At 38.4% G+C, this 23,146-nt stretch overlaps 1 protein-coding gene across 7 annotated transcripts in view; it reads right to left on the bottom strand.

The window, feature by feature from the left end:
- Window positions 1–23,146, bottom strand: part of CTNND2 (catenin delta 2) — a 637,277-nt gene that overhangs the window by 384,359 nt on the left and 229,772 nt on the right. For all 7 annotated transcript variants that reach the window (XM_054516522.1, XM_036404384.2, XM_036404386.2 and 4 more), the window contains one exon: window positions 4,554–4,666. In XM_054516522.1, the coding sequence (XP_054372497.1) occupies window positions 4,554–4,666 (113 nt within the window). The remainder of the gene's footprint in view (window positions 1–4,553; window positions 4,667–23,146) is intronic.

Below are 23,146 nucleotides of genomic sequence, written 5' to 3'. Positions count from 1 at the left end.
AATTTTTGTTTTCAAGTTAGAAGCTTTCCAGTAGCATTTGGAGATATTTCTGTAAGCAAACCAATGTGAAACAATTGAACACATTTAACTGATAAATCTCGAGTTGACAAAGAACCACAATGCAGGCTAAACTATTTTCTAATATGTATTGAAATGTATATTTAATATGTATGATGGTGTAGAAATTTCACTTGAAAGCTGCAGTGTTTTTTACACAGGACTGTTGATCAAACTATGCATTAAAAAACCCCTGTTCTGTCCTCATAATATGACAAACATATCTTTGTCTTTTGGCTCATATTTTGCTCCAGAATCCATACTAACCATGTATTTTTCAACTTTGTTTTAATACCTATATTCTTATTTTAACACCCACATTCACAGGCAAAAGCAAACACATTCACCAGTTCAGGTAAGAGAGGGTTTTTTTTTCTGAAATACTTGAATAGAATCATAGAATATCCTGAGTCAAAAGGGACCCACAAAGATCATCAATTCCTGGTGCTGCACAGGACAGCCCCAAGAATCTGACCATGTGCCTGACTTATCTAAATTCTTCCTTCATTCTGGCAGCCTTGATGCTATCACCAGTTCCCTGGGGAGCCTGTCATTTTATGGGGAAAAAAAGAATACTGGAATACTAATACAATTCTATTCCCAGGATTTATGAAGAAATAGTAATAAAAACCACAGGAAAATTTAGGTGGGAAGAGAAAGTCCTTATTATTTTACAGATGGAAACTCTAGAATTTATCAGTGCAACCTGTGATAATGTTTAACCAAATTCATTCTGAAAAACACCTTACACCTATTTAGAATGTTCTGTGTTCCAACTTCCATCTGTCACCTATCATTCTACCCAATGCACCTCTGAGAACACTCTTGCCCTGTCTTCTGTACGTCCTTCCTTCACCTGGTTGCAATCAGAAGCTGGCCCCTCCTGACCCTTCTCTTGTAGTTAAAACCCCTTGTTTCCTCAGACTCATTTCACTCCCCAGGTGCCCTCCAGCCACCTGCCTTCCAGGCAGCCCTGCACAGAACCTGCTCCAGCATGATGATGTCTTTCCTATAGAGGGATGCCCAAAACTGGATAGGGCACTCAAGATGTATCCCTTCAAACAGAAGGGATGAATCACCTGTCCTGATCTGTTGGCTACACTTTTGCTGCAGCAGCCCAAGGTGCAGCTGGCCTTTGCTGCAAGGACACACTGCTGACTCAGAGAATCCCCAAGTAAGTATCACAGTAATTCAGAGAATCACTTAGGTTGGAAAAGACCTCCAAAGTCCTGAAGGCCTTTTCCTGCAAGGCTGTTTTCTATCCCTGGCTGTGTTGTAACAAGGGGATACTCCATCCCAGATGCATTTGCAAACCATTTATGAATTTCAACTTGATAAGGTTCCATTCAGCCCATTTCTCCAGTCTGTGCAGGTCTAGGTTCCAGCAGGCTCGCCTCTCATGAGGTTACTGGATTTGACAATCTTTAAATCTCTAAAAAGACTACCATATATCCCTTCACAACAAGTAGCCTAAATTAGATAGAACACTGATAGCTGTACAGGAAAACTGTATAATTTACAATTTTATTTACCTGACCAACACAGCAGCAGCTGTCTGCTTATGTCACAATGCATCCCAGCTATTTCGTCAATGTTCTTGAAATTAGGGATCTTATGTGTTTATCAATTAGATTTGCTGTGCTTTTGTTTTCAGTGAATTTGCAAAAATTGTATCTAAGGAAAACATAATTTTCCTAGTAATAAAGTGTGAATAACATAGGCATTTCTAAAGGAGAAAACTTTACTGAAAAAAAGCATTCATAAAGCAGGTATGTTTTCCATGCTATTCAATTTATTAGATTGTATTTTTGCTGCTTGTAAGATACATGAACTTCAGCATATTGCTTCAGGCACTCAGGCACAAATGCCAGTCTCTTCAAGAGACTTTCAATAACAAATGGCACATCACTTCTACCAATTTCAGTAGTAAGTAGAAATTCAGTTGAGAAAAAGTCTCTTGCCTGACCAATTTGCAAATGCCTGTGTTCAAAGAAGAAAAGTCGGCTAGGCTTGAGCTATGCTCCTCAGTTCAAACACTAGGGATTTCTCAAAAAAAAAACCCAAAACAACAAAAACCCAAATAAACTGCTCAAAACAGCGATAAACAGTGATAAAGACTATGAACTAGTAACCTAAAGTTTTAAGGATTTGCTAACAGTACATTTCTTTAATATATGCTTAAAATTATCAGAGACTTAAGAACTCTAAAGATATGCTGGCATCCAATTCCCCCCCCCAATACCAACAGGAGTGACAGACTGACAGATCTGGCCCAGAAGGAATAAGCACTTCAGCCAGAGGAATGGAGCAGCACACAACATGACTTGTCTCCTTATGGCACGTATCATGAAATTTTAATACTCAGCAGGCTGAGTAAGTATCTGCCATCAGGGAAACTGGGGAAGGGAAGAGTTCACAAATTTTGTCCTAACTCGTGGTCTAAGCATTTTATTCAGTTTTATCAGAAGCGACTGATTCTGCCTTTGGTTCACATCCAAGTACCTGTTCCTGAAAAGAATGCACTCAAGTCCTTTTTAGCAAAATTCCTATTGACCGCAGTCCCCAATCCCCTAAAAAAATGACTATAGATGAAGTATATGTCAAAGAATACAATGCTAAAGAAACTTTCTCAAATCTGAATGACCACTGGAAAATCAGCCACAGCAGTCAGAAAGATACCTGACTGCATTTTGTATTTGTATTAGTTCTAAGCCCCTCTAGTGAGGATTTAGAATTTTTTGGACAGAAGATTACTCATTTAATACATATGGGATAAACAACAACCCAACAAAAACAATATTACATTATTATTTATTTCGTCTTCACATCACTTGCCAAGTCGAAGGACAGCTATCTAACTGTAAGCTTTCAATGTTATTTTCTATAAAACAGTATTTTGGGTATTTCTTAATATGTATTTAGTTTAAATGCTAGAAACGGCATATGTAAAACATCTCAAGGCCAATTACAGATATCAAAAATTTGCTTAAAATATCTTCTGTTATACTATTCCGTTATCCTTCTGTTATTCACAGACAGACTAGCAGTCCAATTATTAAACTTCTGGAATAACTGGAGTCTCAGAACACATTCCAAGTCATCTGACCTTGATATCACTGATAACTCAAAAGTATAAATTTATCAATAAGAAAAAAATTCACCAAGGAAACATCTCCTGCACAGCAAGAAATTTCCCAACCTTCATACCACTGACTGGAGTAATACTAAAATAACAGCATTATTTAAACATACCTCAGTATTACTCAAACATATTTCAGATAACTTTCTTGAAATTCAGTCAAACCATTTTTAAATTAAAATTTAAAATGCTAGAGAAGCAAACTTGACATGCCAATATAGGCCATGCTTAAATAACTTTAAGTAACTAACTTTCTCTAATGTTAACAAGTCTAGATGGTGACATGATATAAAATAAGAGTTTATCTTAAGGAGTTAATTCTCACCTGATTTATTAAGAATGATACACTTAAGTCAACTTCACGTACAGCTTCTGCTGAATTTGTCAAAGACTCTTCTGACTTCTGCCATTTTTAAGCGAACTTGCATTCCATATTTTTGTTACATCTTTGGCATTCTACTGAATAGTTACTTCTTATGGAAAAATCACTCATTTCACTTGATTGAAGGGTAGTTTGACTTGCTTAAACTGAGGAAGTGATCACTGTTTTTTGTAAATTTTTGCTACTATTATCACATAAAATTTTGCACTGAGCTTGCCATGTTATACTTATTATCTATTCATATTTCCACTGATAAAAAAAAGAACACATGCCTATACAATCCTCAATTCTTGAAACTCAAGTACCATCATCTTCCATTTATTAGGTTCACTGAGAAAACAAAGAAACACACTAATTGAGAAGCTAAAAAATGCAAAGTCTTCACTTCCATGAAATTCACCAGGAGACCAGTTTCCTTTTGTTACAATTTCTTAAATAAACTTATCATCCTCCAAACAATGTACCAGAAGAATTTCTTAAAGTAAACCAATGTTTAAACAAAGAGAGGGACTTCTATCTCCTCATGAAGATATAAAATACATCTGACATTTTGAAGACAGGTCAGCAGCTTTACATAATTCATTCCAAACCTTTTAATACCTTGAATGATAAAATTATGGTTAAACAGGTTCACAAAACTTATCAATCTCTGCAAGTAGGAAGCTAAAAGTCTTCAACTGAAAATTACAGCAGTATTGGTGGTGGAAATAAGTTGCTGATAATCTATTCAAGCTCCAGCAAATCAATGAATTCCAAATAAGACTACTATTTTCTTACTGAACAAAGAAGATACAAAATTGCAGGAAATTTTCTTTTTAAAAAGCAGGTCATAATGCAAATTTTCAAACTCCACTAAAATCTCACGCTACCAAGTGTATATGATTTTTATTTAAAAAATCAAACTTGTTCTTGGTGATAATTCCTAACAGCAGCAACGCTTACCAATTATAAAGATATCAACAATTTGTACATTACCTAATGCTGCTCATGCTTCCAGTTTCTGATCCAAGCTTACATCTCTCCAGCTGGCTTGCCACAATCTGACGTTCAGCCTCAAGTTCTCGAGTCAGTCTCTCAAACTGCAGTTCCTGAAAACAATAATTTAAACAATTTGCTTTGACTTCTCTTGAGATTAAGAAGGAATTTCAGCACATAAAAATGAAATTTGTGCAAGAATTATTAGCTTAGTATCTTATAACAAAGTTTCCTTTTTTCTTTTTTTAACACATTCAAAGTTCACATTTTTGTGGTGACACCTACTTGTTCCTTCATTTGTCCTAACGATGCATGTCATAGAATAAGACTGTTTATCAGGAAAGGAAATTCTAAATATATTAAATAATTTCACTTACAGAGTTCATGCAGATCTCTCAGTAACACAGAGATCTTAGCAAACTGACCTAAGTGTGATCACAATTAAGTACAATTTGTGTTACTGATAAAAAAAGATGCTAAGTTCTGTGGATAATCTAATTTAAGTTTCTGCACTTAAAAAGATAACCATCACAGTATACACCAGTGAAATAAACTAAATGGAAGGTATGTTGATAGGGCCTGAGCACAACTTAATTTCTGCAGTTAATGATGTGCAGAAGAGAAACTCAAGTAGTTTTGGACAAAAGCTGTGCTTAAATTCCTACCACTAATTTAATTTATTTTCTTTTATTCTATCCAGGAAACCAAACCAGTCCTACCAGATAAGATTTATCCACGGAGCTTATAAGGGTACTTATAAAGCGGCTTTTTTTATACACAAAAGATTATTTTTTATTAAAAAAAAAAAAAAAAGAAAACCAATATAATTAAAATCGCCACCATTTCTCAAAGGGCTACATTCCTCACATATTGTAGCACTAGTTTTATCAAATAAAAAACTTAAACAACTTTATGGTAATTGTAATTTGTCAAGTGTTGCTGCCCTTTCATTTTGATCAGTAACATTGCATCATTTTCACAGGTAAACAAAAACATCTCCCCTGCCCCTTTTATTTAGGTTTGTTGAAGGCTCAAGGAGAAATATCTTGAGAATCCCTTTCTTAAATAATTCCCTTATCCAATCCACACAAATGAACCCATTATCACTTTCTCCCTCTATTTTCTTCCAAAACAACCCCCCTTTAATTCAGAGGTATGGGAGGGAGTCCCTTGAATAACTCCCCAGCAAAGTCCTGCTGGGCAGAACAGCACTGGAAATTACTGGAGTCGTGACTTATGCCCACCAAGGGACATTGAAGGACTTAATATTTGAGAGAAAGGAAGAAATGACAGAAATAGAGTAGGATTTGTAAGTGCTCATTCAAAGTCCTACCTAAAACTTCTGACCAAGTAATCAATGGTAAATAAAGGCCTTAAATTTTTCAAATCTCTGAAATGAGGCAAATGATAACTGAAATGTAAGAAGGAACTAGCTGATCATCATTCTGCTTAATCCAGCTGGATCACTCTCCTATGTTTCCCTTGCTATTGTCATGGAATAATTTCTGCCTTGCACTATGAGTAAAGGGGGACATCTACATAGGTTATATTCAGCACGAAATAGCCAGTGAATACTTAAATGGCCACTGACTATGTGACAAAGCCTGCTTAAGTGTGAATTTATTACTCCAAACAAATCTATACAGAGTACAAGAATACCACTGAAAGTCAGATTGGTGTAAAGAACAAAACATCACTGTTCATTAAATGTCAACACTGCTGTAGCAATCAATAGTTAATAATATTCTCTGCACATTTTTGTAGTGTACAGCAACACCTTATTCACTGTTGTCTGAAGGTATGATTAACAAAAATCACCTGACAATAATCATCTATTTCATATATGCCTCCTTCACAGAGAGCATTTCTCTCACCTAGAAGAATCAATTGCCTGAAAAGCTGAAGAGACAGTTTGTCAGCTTTCCAAGAGTTATTATTCAAATCCAGATCTGGTTTGCATAAAATAAAACCCTTAATGCAGAAAGGATTCTATTAGAAATATTACTAAATTGTTGAAGAATGAAAAATCAAAGTGGTAGAGTATTTGCCATGTCAGCATGCTTAAATCAAAGTGTGTAAGGCTGGAGAAATTATGATAGTGTTAATATACTAATAAAATACCCAAGAAAATCTAACTGAGCATTATGTTTACTTTCAAAATACAAGCAGAACTTTTACCAGCTATTCTGTGCCACTACATTTTTAAGCCACTTGAGTCTATCTCAACAATGCAAATTTAGGTGCTTAGCATAGATTTTCACCCAGTCACTTCAGCTCTCACCATCCCAGGTGAGGCAGGTCAGGAGTGCTCTTTGCCATGGCTCAGAATGGGCATTTGCCTTACCTGCCCAGTGAGGAGGTGGGGCTGTCCCCTCAATGCTGCTGAGAGAATGTTAAGCACCAAGAATTCAGGAACAAATGCTCAACACTCTCCATGTTGTCCACTTGCCTTTTCCTAGACAAAAAAGTTCAGTTCCTTGTGCTCTTTAAGTCTAGTAGGGGTGCAAACGATGGTTCTCTAGTTTCTCCCTTTTGTCCATGCTATCCCAAGCCAACTAAATACAGAAATGCCTCAATCCTATTTTACAGAAATACTTCAAAAGTAGTATTATTCTGCTTTTTTTTTCCTTTCTTCAGCTCTCTGGATTGTATGTCTTCTCATACTTTTCTATGCTTTCTATTCCTTCAGTTAATTACTCTGATTGACAACATTTCCAGAAACTTCTGCATTTCCTCAACAAATACCCTTTAGCTAAGATTACTTTGTCCCCAGAAGATTTTTTTTCTCATTATTCTAGTCTCTAAAACATACTTTTCTACTCTTCACTCTGTCTTTTTTTTCCTACTTACAGCTTTCTGTTCTCTTCTGCCTTCCATCTTTCTTTCATTTCCTAGTGTATTTCATGACTCATCCTCCACTAAATCTCTTTCAGTCCTATTACACAAAGTGCTACTCCAGCAAATGCCCTAAATTGATTGGTTTAAGGAGTTTTTCTCATTCTCTCTCTCCCTGGTTCCTTATTGAGGAAACTCTTCTGTTCTTAAGACGTACAAATTGATGTTTTCTGGTTTCACTGCCCACATAATTTAAGTCCTGCCCTGCAGAGATGATTAGAAAAGGGCAGTTGTATCTATGTTACTCCTCAAGCAGGAAGCAAAGATGTACTTGATCACTTAAGAAAGAAATAGCCCTGGGTTTCTAACACATGAAAATGGCAAGAAAACATGAACAGGAACTTCACTACTAGCTTTTTAATTGCTACTATTTCTTACTTAATTATCTTCTGTCAGGTGCCACCAGAAGTTAGAAATGAAAGAAAGGAAACAAAAGTTGGGGAGGTGGGATATGTGCAGAACCAAACAATTATAACTTCAAGATTGTCCTCTACATTGAATTTAATAAGCAGTTTTCTTTGGTATTCCCTCATGCCCATGAAAAAGGTGCAGGTCCACAGGGTTGCCTTTGGACTGAAAAAAGGAAAGAAGAATTCAAGTACGATTTGTGAATCTGTTTTCCCTCCATATCAAGAAATCCTGGCAGAAAACAAATTAATAAGCTTCCTTGTCTTTGCTTGGGAAGCAGTGAGAGTGACTAATATTTGAATAAATCCATATGTTTAGATTTCAAGCAGCTGTCATAGTGCAAGTAGACAGAAACCAGAAATAGCGCTTGCTTACATTTTATAAAAATAATCACTGAACCTGACTCCATCATTTGTATTATTTGTTGTGTTTACAATCATTCTCACCAGTTCATGCCATGTTGTGTTATCTTCACAACTTTCTATTATTTCTCTGAATCAAGCTAATCAGAACATCAAAATTAAAAACAAATTCCTACTCACTGATTATGCAAATCTGTTGTCAAGACAATTGCAGAATGAAGAACAGCAGAAACTACAATGCAACATCAAAATTAATTTACATAATAACATGTCAGGAGCAGCCTCAAGGACTGTGCTGCAAAGGGCAATAATGCCAAAGCAAGTGCCCACACAAAGGCACTACAAAGTGCAGTGACTAGCATGGCAGTCCTGGCACTTGGCACCAGGAGGGGGTGCGGGAGTGGGAAGCCACCAGAGATCAGAGGTAATGATTTGAGTAATCCAGAGAAACCACTCAAGAGAGCAACTTGGAAAGGGAAGGAACTTCATGATAACCTTATCATATTGTTTTGAAGTGATACAAAGTATTTACCTGCTAGGGCCTGAAGTAATTTATGTTTTAAAAGTGGTATTTGTCCACAAACATGGTGGGGTTTATTTTGTAAAAATAATTCATTATTCCATAGATGGCAATTCAATGTACTTTCATTATCAGCATGAGTTTTGTATTTTATCTATCCTCTGCAGCCACCAAAGCTTCAAGCACAATATAAGACTTGAGTCAGGTCATAACATTTCACAGTGGTCCAAACAATGAACAAGCAAGCAAGAAATCTTCACAGCCTTTGGACAAGTTAGGAACTCCTGAGCTCAGGGCACACCAAACCAGAGGGTATTCTGTTATGTTTTATGCTTTACATCTGATGGGCCATCTGCTGTATAGACCCATTTGAATGTTGGGAAGGGCAAAATAGGGCAAAAGAAATTTGGCTGGTATTTGGAGTTGATCTCGTTTTACTTTGTCCTTTACAATCTTAATGTAATCCTTCAATTCTTCCACAAAGAGATGTGTATCAATGCTAAGCAAAAGACAGCAAAATCAGTAGTGACAGTAAAAAGCAGTTAAAAAAAAAAACAACAAAAAAAACACGAACAAAAAATCCTTAAAAAATCTAAATTTAGGCACAAGAGGCTTGCAAAATTATTGGGTTCCTAAGAATCTTTAGGTCATGACATTAAAAAAGGAGAAGTGTCTAGCTTTTGATTGCAAATATGCTACACAAAACCTAATTGGGGCACTGGTGATCATTTGAATCTTGAAATACAGACAAATAACAGCACTGATAATCCAGGGTAGGAATCCCTGGTGAGATGAATACAGGAAACCTGATTACAGCTACACAAACAAATAAATTGTCTCTGAGATTGAAGTCTGTCAGAGGAATATGTTAGAAACCACAGAACTTCAAAAAGTACACAGGCTGTAAAAGTGTACAGCACTGGCTCTACCTTTTTGTAACCTGTTAAACAAGAAAAACTTTACCTCAATTAACATCACAAATATGTGAATATTCCTAGGCACATCCTATAGCATCATGCACAATTCCATATACTCCACATCTGTACATTCTACTGAATGCCACTACTCAGAGCCATGTCGGCAACAAACTATTTTTAACCTACAGTACCAACCACACATGAGCAGCAAATCTGGAGCACGTACTTCCTAAGGAAAACAGCAAAACCCAGGAAAGTCTAACTTGGCAGAAACATAGGGACAGATAGCATCAGACACAAACCAGACCTGACAACCCATCCTGTAAATAGAAGGAAAACAGAGTGTCTTCATGCTTTCTAAACAGGAAAAAAACACCACTAGCAATGCCCCTAAACATCTGACACTAAATGTTGTTCAAAAGCTTTGAAACTGGGCTTTAGAATGTACCAATCAATACCTTTCACATTCTCTACACTCTCTATTGTTGGTCTGCATTTTCATTTGTTCTGTTCTTATCCTTTTTCACGGGATTGTTTCCTGATTCCATTATAGTGAATAACGTGGGGTGAGGGAAAAAGCTCACAGAAAGGTAATTATGTAAGCAGAGAGGCAGCAGATTCAGAAACTCAGTGGTGGGTATGTATGTTCTTGCAGAATCTTAGTGGAAAGATGTCTGCACCTATAAGCAAGTCCAAGTTTCCAGGTAACCAACCTGAAGGAAGCAATTCATACACTGAAGGGCAGGACTACCATTCAGAGGAACTTTGACAAGCTGGAAGAATAGGCCGACAAGAGTGTCATAAAGCTGATAAAAGAAAAACAAACAGTCCTGCAGAGAGGATGGAATGCCATGTAACAGTACAGCATCTCCGCAGGAAGGACCTGGGGGTGTAGCAGACACAAAGTTATGACTTAGCAGTGCATTCCTGTGGTGACAATGGCCAACCGCTCATTACACTGCACTAACAAGAGAGCCCTTAGCAGAACAAGGAAACAATTGAACTAATTATTCCCTTTTATTTGCTACTCCTTAAACTGCATCTTGAGTACAGTGGTTGGCTTTGGGCCACCAGGACAAGACATGACGAGATTTTAAAGCAAGATCACCAGAGGGCCACAAAAATGATCACAAGATTAATGCACACATTGTACAACCAGAAAGTGGAGGAATTTGGTTTGTTTAGCATGGAGAAGAGACCATCTAGGGAGGATGTATTTTATAGAATCTCCAAGGCTGGAAAAGACCTCCAAGATAAAAAGTCCAACCTTTGACCAATACTGCCCTGTCAACTAGACCACAGAACTAAGTGACACATCCAGTCGTTTCTTGAACACTTCCAGGGATGACTCTGTTCCAATGCTGAACAACCCTGTCAGAGAAAAAAATAATTCTGATGCCCAACCTAAACCTGCCCCAGCACAGTTTGAGACTGTTGTGCCCTTGTCCTCTCACCAGCTGCCTGGAAGAAGAGACTGACTTCTGATACCAGAAGAGACTGGTGAGGTGACTCCTCACCTTGCAACACCCTCCTGTCAGGCACTTGTAGAGAGCAACAAGGTCACCCCTGAGTATCCTTTTCTCCAGCCTAAACAACCCCAGCTCCCTCAGCCACTCCTCATACAACTGACCCTCCAGACCCCTGACCAGTGCTGCTGCCCTCCTCTGGACACACTACAGCCTCTCAATGTCATTCTTGCAGGGAGTGGCCCAGAACTGAACACAGGATCTGAGGTGTGCCCTCACCAGTGGTGAGTACAAGAGGACAATCACTGCCCTGCTCCTGCTGACCACACTATTGCTAGCACAGGCCAGGATGCATTTGACTTCTTGGCCACCTGGGCACAAGCTGGCTCATGTTCAACACCCCCAGGTCCTTCTCTGCTGGGCAGCTTTCCAGATGCTCTGCCCCCAGCCTGTAGCTTGGTTGTCACAGACTTTCACTTCTTTAAGGCAGTTATAGTGATCACATCACCAGGCTCTTGCCAGACATACGCAGCAAGGAGACACGGGCAACAGTGACAAGCTGCAATGAAGTAAATTCTAACTGAACAAGAGGTGAAAGAACAAACACAAGCAACAAAAACAGTAATTAAAAAAAATCCAAAACCAAACAAAAAATTAGGGTAGTGAAACACTGGAACAGGTGAAACACTGGTACACATAAAATCGCCATTCTTGGAGATTTCAAAATCCATCTTCACATCTGATCTAACACTGAAGCTAGACTTGCTTGGAGCAGACCTCCAGAGTCTCTTTTAACCTATTTCCTCCAAGAATAGGTATCCTATTATCCTAGAACTGATGAGCTCTGAATATTTTTTTCAAGTCTTTATACCAAGGTTATTGACTAGATCAGAGGTTACCAAACTCCCTGATCATGATGATTACATACAGACATATTTCACTTGATGTAAATGCTTGTATTTTATCAGCCTATTAGCTTATTCCTCCACCTGATTTGACTGTTTTAGTCATCCCATGCTTCTTTACAAGAGATTAGCATGGCATGTAGGCTATTATGCATATGGATCATTTATGGGATAAAGAACTAGTTTGGCTGATTACAGTGTTTAAAAATAAACTATTCCTTCATTTTCATGTAGGATTACTTCAAAGAAGTCCCTTTTATGCCTTTAACAACTTTTATAGAAATAGGGCCCTATTTTATTTTCTATGTTTAGGATTCTCATACAAATACAGTGACAATTGCATTCCATGGCATTGTTTTAGCTCTCTAGGCATACTGCCCTGTTCCTCTGTGAATTGCAGGCAGGCCTTGCTCTCTGAAGGCACATTGCCCAACTGCCTGGACTTCTGTTCCTAGGGAAATTGCATTATTTCTTTTCCAACATAATCACCAAAGTTTTTAAAATTTCAAATGGTCCTTTTTTATCCCATTTTTTCTTCTCTGTTTTATCTTCAGCTTCAGTCTTTAAGCTACTCTTTTCTTCTCATTAGTTTTTACATCCCTTACCAACACTCCCAATGGTTCATCACCCACCATGATTGCCGTGCTATTCCACTTCCTGCCATGCAAACTACTTCTATCCATAAAGCAATAAACTCTAAGTAAAAACTTCAGAGTGTTAGGACAGGATTAGGACTGCTATGAGCTTTCTAATGTAAGTGCTGCGCTTCTCTACCCTCTGCAGCAGCAATTCAAGGAGGATGTTAGATAAAATTGACTTTCTACCTTACTAACTTTGACCTGCTTTACGGCTTACTGTTCATTCATAAAGCTCAATGTGAGAGCAAAACAAATCATCAAAGTGGTAGGCCTTCTCCAAGGAGAGCAAGAGAAGTAGGGCTGCAGGTTAGTAACAGACTCTGACTCCTCAGTCTTACACTGGCCTGAGCTTGTAATTCTCATTTACTTCTAGCTGTCCAACCATATGTCTAAGTGGAAGAAGGTAATTCCATTTACAGTAGCAGCTCTTGAAGCCTGACTATTAGATTTTCAGCAAATCTAACATACAAGACAAAACTGTGGACTAACGGATTTTTACCTTGATTTTCCAGTACATATCAGCAGTCATTTTATTGAAGATGGAAGATGCTTAATTATACATATATTTGTATAGTTTAAAGAAGTGTGAAAAGCAAAGGAAGTTGTACAACATGGTCACAAAATGTGAAACTTCTAAAAAATATCCTAGATGTTGAAGCATTAAGAAAGCCTTTTTTGGTTCTGACAACATCCTCAGGTTCCAGTTCCCCTTTCTTATCTGATTAGATCTGTGCTCTGTTGGGCAGTGTGCCAAGATGCCAGCAATAGCTGCAGAGCTGTCAGAGCACGCACCAACACATGTGCACACCAGTGACACACACAACTTCTTGACCAGCCTGTCTACATGCTTAGAGATCTGAAGTCTTCTCCAGCATTTTATTCATGGACTTCTGCAATTCCCTGTCTATATGCCTCTGAACTAGTTCTCCCTCCCAGAGAATACACATCATCCTAGGCACTGGGAACAGATGGAGAACCAGCACGATAAATCATTAGCTTTACACTTGTCCAAAATGGTCTAAATGAGCAGCCAACTATTCCCTTTCTTTTCTCCTACTTGAATTTAGGAAACTATTCTGGTGAATAATTTTTTCTTTTGATTTTCCTCATCTTATAAGAAAAAAATTATTTCTCAACACATAGACTGTAAGTACAGCATATCCAAGAACACACTCCATAATTTCCAATAATCCCTGAATTTCTGAATTAATTAAGATACTAGATCTGAATACTTCCATGAGTAGCTATTAAAAAGCTGGTCATTAGCAAGTTTCTAAGAGATTCAAAAGTCATCTAACAAAGCAAGATGGGCCCTTTTTTTTAAGACAACCTAGCCCATGCAAATCAATACCTACAGGATTTTTTTTCTTGTATTGAGACTAACAACTTAGAAGCTTGATTTTCTGCACACTTGAGGCAGTTTGCAACACTAACTGAATGTGGATGGAGTTTCAAATAAATAAAGGATTGCATCAAAACTGTAAATTCAGCTCAAATACAAAGATGTTAATTAACGAAAATTCTAGTATTCTAGCTGACAGTACAATGATTAGTCAAATAATTAATTTACTTCTGCTACTAAGTCCTATTAAGTGCTAAAGAAAAAAATTGCCAGTATGGGCTAAAAAAAATTTGAACTCAAGGACTGCAAACCCTTGAGATTTGCACATTTTCTTCACAGATGATTCTATGGCAGTAGCAGTTAACTTTAATAGCTTTTGAATATTTCCTCTTTTATTATATCTTTTATTACAAAGAAGAGAACTAGTAAAATAATTAGGCAATTCATTCCTTTTCTGGCTACCCTAAAGAAATACCACAGTTTCATGAAATTCCCAACAGATTCATATTGTTCCTTATGAAAGAAAAAAGCAATTAGTAATGAAAATGTTAGTTTTAAGAAGTATCATTATGATCTTATTCTCCTAATTTCTGGTATGAATAGCTCATCTTTTCAACAAAGTAAAAACGTTTTCATAATGAAATTATAGTCTAAAAATCACCTGTTTGAAAACAAATAGGTAAGGAACATGTACTTCAGGGTAACATTTATAGTATGGGCAAGGATAGGTAGGGAAAGAGTTTAGAACCAGTAAAAGAAACAATCTCACTGAATAAAAATTCCTTTTATGAGTTGATATCTGGGTTGATGCAGTACTGAGTTGTCAGAGATGTAGTTTGAAAGATGGGTACAAAATGCAATAGTTCTGAGAGTCTTCAATTACCCCAACACTTGGTACAGAAAACGAAAGAAAGTAACATGAAAAGGTGGCACATAAGCTGAAGTTTAGATAGTATCATACACAGATGCTTGGGATGCCCACAAGAAAAGATTAAATTCTTGACTTGGTCAAGCAAGATAGTTTCACATCTTGCAGCTGAGAAGCCAGCCTTAGTGATCATTCTGTCTTTGAATCCAACATCCCCACAGAAAGCAGAGCATCTGCCAGTTAGGAGCCACATAAAAAGAGAAAATTTTAAGAAAAAAATATCAAAAAATTTGCTTAAAGCTAAAAGTAAAGTATTTATAGACAGCAGGGAAAATAATTGTTGGAAGTGTATGATGAATGTACAGAATCAAGGCAGTGTATCAAGAAAAGGTCAAGACACAGAAAGTTAGTAAGGGCAAAGGAAGCTGTTACTAAAAAAAGCCCTTTTTCTGAAAGGTGAAATCATCTTCAAATGAAGAAAATACAATAGCGTAAATGTCGACAGGTTAAACAAGAATACAAGACAACACAATTTGATTTTAAAGGACAAATAGCCAAAAGCATCAAAGCAACCAACAAATATTTCTCCAAATGCATCAGGAGCAAGAATCTGCCTGGAGAGCCTGTAAAACCACTGGTGAGGATATAAAAGGGCTCACTGAAGAGAAACCAAATTAATCCCTCATGGAAATTTTTACTATTTTATGGGAAATTCTTGTGCTAAGAAATCACTGAGGGAGTCTTATCAGAGGATCTGACCGAAATTGAAGTGAATAGGTCATGAAACAAACTGACAAAACAACCTGTAGCAAATTGAAGATCAGATGGTATTTGCTCAATAGTTCTAAGAAACTAAGAAATACACAGCTTAAAATTATAAGACATTGAATGTAATGCCAGTTTCAGGGGGATATAGAAGACTATAGACCAGCAAGCCAGATAGTCTTACTGGAAAAATTATCAGTCTGTAACATAGAAGAGAATTTGTGGCCTCTAACATAAACATGAACAAGTTATCTAGAAGGCTTCCACATGGATAAGTTTTTCTTAAACAGGAAGTCAAATCAGGAAATAAATGGTAAATTCTCTCAGCTGAAGGTGTCCACCAGTGAAGTTCTGGTGCCATGTTCCACTGTTTAAAAGATATAGAATGACTTGAAACAAGGAATGAGCAACAGGTCAACAAAGTTAGGCAACAAAAAAAAGTTATGGGGGACCGTAGGGCTGAAGGGCAACAACACTTGACCCTTCTGTATTATCAGTGGTTTGCCATTTGCTTTGCTGTTTCTTTTTGACACAGAGTTTTGGGGCCTGACATTACCCAAGAGGAGAGGCCGAATGCCTCAGCCTTTTCTGTGCCATTTTTGATGAACTCGCTGGCCCTTAGCAGCAGCAGAGCTGTATCTTTCTTGTACTCCTACTTGCTAACATACTTGCAGAAACTCTTAAGTTATTCTTATTATCTCTTGCTGCTTTGAGTTCCAGCTGAGCTTTTGCCTTCCTAATTGCATCTCTGTACACTGAAGCAGTACCTCTCTATTCATCTGTGGAAGCTTGTCCCCTTTTGCACTGCTCCAGTGCTCCTTTTCTCATTTGAGCTCTTTTGGTAGCTTGGTGCCTTTCCAACTGATTTCTTTTTATGTCTGCTCCTTTTCCTGCTTAGGGGGATAGACTGCTCTTTTGTACTTCAAGAAGCAGCTGCACTGGGAAATCTCCCAACATTCCTGAGCTTCTTTGCCATCCAAGACAGGTTCCCATTGGATCCTTCCTAGAAGTTCCCTGAGTTGAAATCTGCTTTTCTGAAGTTCAGGTCTTTATTTGATCACTTGTCCTCCTCAAGTCTTTGGCCTCTATGCTCTTACAGTCTCTGCAGCTGCTGTTGACATTTTTATCTTCCAACAGGGTAAACATTCAGCCCAGGAGAGCACAGCTCCTGGTTGGTCCATCCACAACCACATGAAGAAGCTGTTCTCAACACATCCTGGAAATGTCCCAGATTATTATGCACCATTGTGCTGTTTTCCCAGTACCAGAGTGGCTGAATTCCCCCTTAAGAACCAGAGCCTGAGGCCTCTTGGAAGTGAAGGTTTGATCCACCTCTTCTTCCTCACCTAGGTCCATAGCAGACACCATGAGATTTCTCTCAATAGCTCTGATTTTGACCCAGAAACACTCTACTGACTTGAAAACAGATGAAAGAAGATGACTCTTTATGTAACAGGCATGGTTGTGATGGTTACTAAGTACATCATAACTTCGCTGGGTCGTGGAAACCTGAAAACAGGTGGCTTTTGAGTATTAGAAGTCAATATTACATATTATGGCCCTGCTGTTACTCTTTAGTCAGCATACACTTGATGTCATCACTGAAGACAGTTCATCCAACCAACAATGGCTGTTCTTGGTAGTGAAACATACATTTATTACCACCAAACAGATACCAGAAAACATAATGTATCAGGTTTTTCTACAGAAGAATAGATTTTCATCCTTGAAAAATCCAGACTGGGAATCCACGCTATTCTTTCAATAAGACACTAAACAGATTTTACTACTGAGTTCTCAAACAATCAATCAGAAAGATTATAGATTTGTACTACTCATTTTAAGTAATACAATGAGTAGTACGAATCTATAATCTTTCTGAATAGTTAAATATATTGGACTAGATTTGTGACTATGCCTCTGGAAGTTCAAACACACAAGCAACACTTGCTGCACTCCAGAATTACCATGCCGCACTAAGACAACTGTGCTGCTTCCACAATTACAGCACAGATTTCAGTTCAAAGACTACTCATTTGCCACCAAAATGATGTCAAGGAAACTGTCAGTAGACAAAAACAGAGAGAAGCATCTCTACAGGGATGCTCTTTACAGAAGGAATATCAAAATTATTCCTATGATACAATTGTAAAATAAGAGAGCCATAGGAATCATTGTTACTGTCATTGATTCAGGGGGAAAAAGAGGGAAGAGAGAATGAGTAGAAATAATGAATGAATGAATAAATTTGTTGTATGACTTCAATCAGAATATTTCATTGATACTGTTGTGAAAGTCACCTGCAATTTAAGTCTTTATTACAGCAAAACAGTCATCAAAACTGCACCTATCCCTGTGGAACTGGGTTCCTGCTAGGAACCTTCTAGCAGTGTTGATAACAGGTCCAAGACCTGTCTCAAACAATGCATAACACTAAAGCCCCTGATTCCAAATGCAGGCTAAGCAGGGAGGAGTTGCAGTTCCCTTTTCAGGAAAAAAAAGGGTCATGATGTCACAGTATTGAAAAGGAAAGGCAAAGTAAATGGAAACAAGCCATGCATGCAGAATTTTAAACTCAGTGTTTTAAGTGAATTTAATGGCAGAGAGGCAATTCAAATTAATTTCCAGATATGGTTTCCAGGCTGCAGTTTAGAGCCATACAGCTCTTTACCCTGCCTCCTCATCTTAAATCTAACATCTCTTCCCCCACTGGGAATTTGGACTGGGTAAAATAAGGCCTCTCTCCTCCCCATACCTGGCAGCAGCTGAATGCCACATACTCCTTCTTCTGTGACTCCAGGCACCATTTCCATGACAGCAACAGGAAAGTCATTTCAAACTGGTCTGGAAGGGAGGGAATGAGAATCACCCCTCCAGCAGAGCTCCCTCTCACCTCCCTGGACAAGGCATTTTGAGAAATCAGGGACAAGAGTGAAGCTGATTGCACATCCTGGGAGGGACCGTGGGCCTGGCAGCACCATGCAGCCTGAAAACCTCTCTTCATGCCTGGTGAGAGTTGCTGAGGTTCAAGCTCATGTGACATGGTGGATGGAGTGCCCAGTTTTGCTGGTATGTTCGGAGCAGATCTGGGATGGGTAGAAAGCATTTGGCTCTCCTGCCCTCCAGGAGCACTTTGACTGTACAGCAGATGGATTTCTGGCCATTCCATGGCTGAGGGGAAGTAGTGATATGTACTTGCTATGAACTGAAGCAGCACAAGGGGAACTTTGCTTTTACTTCACAAATCAGAAATACCAAACCTGTGGTAGCAAAGTTTTAGCTGTATTTTTCAGCATCTCAGAACTGTGCATGTGTTGGGATTACTTGTCAAAGCCATATGATTTGCACAGCCAAACATCTCAAAGACAGAAATGAGATGCGATGTGACACTTCTGAATGATCTTCGCTAGCCTGAAATAATGAGAATCTGGAATTGCAATCTCTCTTACACAACATAACTAAGATGCAAGATTACTCTGTGTCTGTTTCCAATCTCCAACCTGTTCACAAACCAGGATGTAATGCATCAGCACTAGACATATGCCCTAACCATGCATGGCAGGCACCTTTAAAGGATCACAGAAGCGTGGAGGTAGGCAGGGGCCTCTGGAGGCCACCTTGTCCAATTCACAGAGGGCCACACTGAGCAAGCTGTCCAAGACCATGTCCAGGTAGCTTTTGAATATCTCTAAGAAAGAAGAACCTATGGTCTCTCTGGGAAACTTGTTCCAATGTTCAGTCACTCTCCCAGTAATGGTGTAATGGTGTGTCTCCTGGTGTTCCTACAGCACCTTCTGTGTTTCAGTTTGTGTCCACTGGCTCTGGTCCTTTCCCTGGGCACCACTGAAAAGAATCTGACTCCCTCTTCTTTGCACCTTCTGTTCAGGTGTTTGTACAGATTGATGACTTCCTTCCTGAAGCCTTCTTTACCCCAGGCTGAACAGTCTCAGCTCTCAGCCTTTCTTCAAAGGAGAGATGTTCCCTTCATCATCTTAGTGGCTCTTTTCTGGACCCCCTCCAATATCTGTATCTGTCTTGAACTAACAAGCCCAGAACTGGAGCCAGTGTTGAGGTGCGGCCTTACCGGTGCTGAGAAGAGGAGAAAGATCACCTTGACCTGCTGGCAACACTCATCCTCCTAAGGCAGCCAAGGACACTGGTTACCTTCTTTGCCACAAGGGCACATTTCTGTCTCATGCTCAACTTGGTGTCCACTAGGACCCCTCAGGGCCTTTTTTGGCAAAGCCACTCATCAGCCAGGTAGCTCCCAGCATGTCCTGGTGCATGGAGCACAGCCCTGTCTGAAACTAACCTTATCAAGGTTACTGAGGCAAACACATCATCTCAGAAGCAGCAAAATTTGACCAGACAGTTGTCAGGCACACTAGGTAACTTTTTTTGTGCAATCAAAATTACTCTCCCTCTCAGAACACATCTGTAGTAAAAGAGAGATCTTCTAGAATTTTTCTCTGTCTAATCAGAGTGAGAGGTGCAGCTTCTTCCTAGTGAGCCTGAAGGCTAGGAATGTTTAACATATCAGATTATATTAACATGGGAGAATATTGTTTTATTTTCTGAATTGATCATAGATGGTTCAACTTGTCTTACCTTACAAAATTTATTCCTCTCATCTCACAGACACTCTAAACAATAGCCTGTGCCATGCAAAACACTAACTTGCCCTAGTCTGATAGCTGCATTGGATACAGTCCTGAGAAGCCTCTTTGCTCAGTAAGTCTGGTTCCTTGGATTCAGACCCTTTCGAGGAGAGTCTCACCAGACCGGAATACACAAGTACCAGAAACATTTGCAATGCTAAACTGTAAGAATAAAAGAAAAGCTACTTAATTTTCCGGACCTGTTCTGTTGTCTATTCCTTGTGTATTTTACATTTTCCAATCATGTGACAAGCAAAATGTGACATCAAACTGATTTAGCAAGTGCTAAAAATTTATACAGCAAGCTCCTCTCTGTCTTAAAAAGGGAAAGTATATATTCAGTGTACCAAAATCACGATTTTGAAGCAAATTTCACCTCTGCTGAAGCTTTCTTAATATTGTGTTACTTTCCCATCCCTAAAGCTTGATTCCTATTCAGTACAGACTGGTTTTTCTTATTACATGGCTGGCAAAGTGTGTATCCTTTCCAAAAGCAAAGTCACTGAAATTAGAATGAAAGAAATAATTTAATGGGACGCACTTTACTTCATTTCCTCAAACAAGAGACTGCATTGACCAGGAAAGACATTTCTCTGGCTCATATCCACTGCAGAGAAAAGCCAGAAAGAGAGAGACAGAGAGAGAGAAATACACCATACCCTCCCTTGAATACATTCATGAAAAGTGGGCAGAGACCTTGCAACAATGTTTGGGATGTCTTTGACAGCATCATTGGAATATAAAGTGCCTCTAACCACTTTTAATGTCTTTTTTAGGAAGAGCAAAGTCCTCCAACAGTGTAATGCCACTTAAAGAGGAGGACTTTGAAAATTAAAGCCTTATACATCAGTTTCCTTCCTTTTAAGCAGCTTCACAAACACTGCAGACAGTTTCTACCTTTTGTTCCTCCAGCTCATGTTTGATACAGGAGACGTGCAAGGAGCCCTTTTGGAGACAGTACTTGCATAGGGTACAGTCTCTACAGACAATCCTAATTGAAGTTTGGCAACTGGATTATTGTCAGGACTGGACAGAGGGGAACATAACCTCCTGGAGGTAAGCCAAAGTGCATAGGGTTTGGTTATTTTAGGATTTTACCTTCCTTTCCTGAATTTACAGAACACATCTCTCAAGCCAGTGACACAGGTTTTGTACCTGCTAGCAAATTTTCTGCACGCCACTGCTTTGGGCATGTTTGGTGCCAGGCTGGACTATCACTTTCCTAGGAAGACAGGATGACAGGTGTCTCCATAGCAACTGGGTACACATGGCTCTGGATACAGTACCTCACATAAATAGCTTGCAACTATACATTCCCTAAAAGAAAATACTCTACAGTTAGAATTCCACTAAAATGGAAAAGTACAAAATTATTTACAGTGAAACAAGCTTAAGCTTGAGAAGCAGTCATGTGAGAAATAACACTCCAAATAATGGATAGCGCAAAAACTATGTGACCTAAATTATAATTTCAAATATTTCTAAATGAGAAAGCTTTGGATAACTCAGACAACTGCAACCACTGAAAACACTAACTTTCTAATGACAATGACTGTATGCAAATGATCTAATTACAAACATCAACACACAATGCCTTGTTGAAAAACAGGGGGAAACATTTTGAGCAGCTTAGGAAGAAGAAAAAATTACACTTTGAAAATATTACTATGCATATGGAATAATGAGGCCTCATAATAAATGCTGCATCTTATTTACTAAAATTTTGCTGTTTGATTCAGATGTTAATTTTGTGCTGCATTAAATGAATAGCAGATAAAGCCCCTTTCCTTTAAATGTTCGCATCAGCTTCAAAATTATAGTTTAATACATTTTTTGAATTAATCTTACAAAGCACTGAATTTAAATTTGCAAGCTGTGTTGATTTCGAATTTTAAGGAGTTCTAGTAGTGGGAATGAAAAGAGACAGGAGCAGATAATGGAGATAGGATGCCCTACCCATGCCAACAGGACCTCCTGATGATAGAACAGCTGGATACACCACCACTTTTAATTATACATAAATGGATCTGAAGAACATTGGCTCATAAATTAAACATCTGTCTAAATATTTTCAGTAATTATTGATACATTTTATATTCCATAGATCAAGTTGAGTCAACATTCTATTTCAGTAATTTTAGGAGTAGACATACTTCTGGCACACACAGAGCAGAATATAAAAATCAAAAGTAAAAGTTATTCAGTTAGATAAACCTAGAGGCTTTTTTTTTTTCCTAAGGGTGACATTTGAAAAGGGTGCAATTTATCTTCTTCTGCCTGTGAAGGTCTGGACTATCCAGTCACACTGCAAGAATACCCAGTTGTATGTCAAAACCATAAAGCAATTCATTCCACTGTAGTCAAACCTAGCACTTCAATATATTTGAAAAGAAAGAGTAGGGGAAAAAAAAAGGTAAAAAATCCTGCAGCTAAGGCTGCAAAATATGGTTGCTGCAACAGGTGAACTGTTTTGCAAGATTAGCAGCCTGCCATAAAATCCTTCTTTGTAAGAGAGCAAACCACAACACGACAGTAGATAAACTCCATTACAGTGAATTTAAGTACGTGTAACCATGTAGACAGAATAAGCCAAACATCTGCCCCTGTTTTTTTCTATACTTTGTTGATGTTGCTATCATCTGGACACATTATCCACATGTCCCCTGAAACCATGTATTGCAATTTCCATCAAATGGTATTACACCTGCTGAAGAGGGCAGAACTGATCGACTACAGCTTCTCCTGCTGTTGAGCTCAGCCAACAAGCTGTTTCTGAATCCTGCTCATGTTTTGGTAAACTGAGCCAAATTGATTTTGTTTGTAAACTGGTTTTTTTTAATTAGTTTTCA

The sequence above is a fragment of the Molothrus ater genome, chromosome 1, assembly GCF_012460135.2.
Source record: "Molothrus ater isolate BHLD 08-10-18 breed brown headed cowbird chromosome 1, BPBGC_Mater_1.1, whole genome shotgun sequence".
NCBI classification, from domain to species: Eukaryota; Metazoa; Chordata; class Aves; order Passeriformes; family Icteridae; genus Molothrus; species Molothrus ater.
The sequence above is the reverse complement of the archived record's forward strand: the minus strand, read 5'-3'. Positions and strand labels throughout refer to the sequence as shown.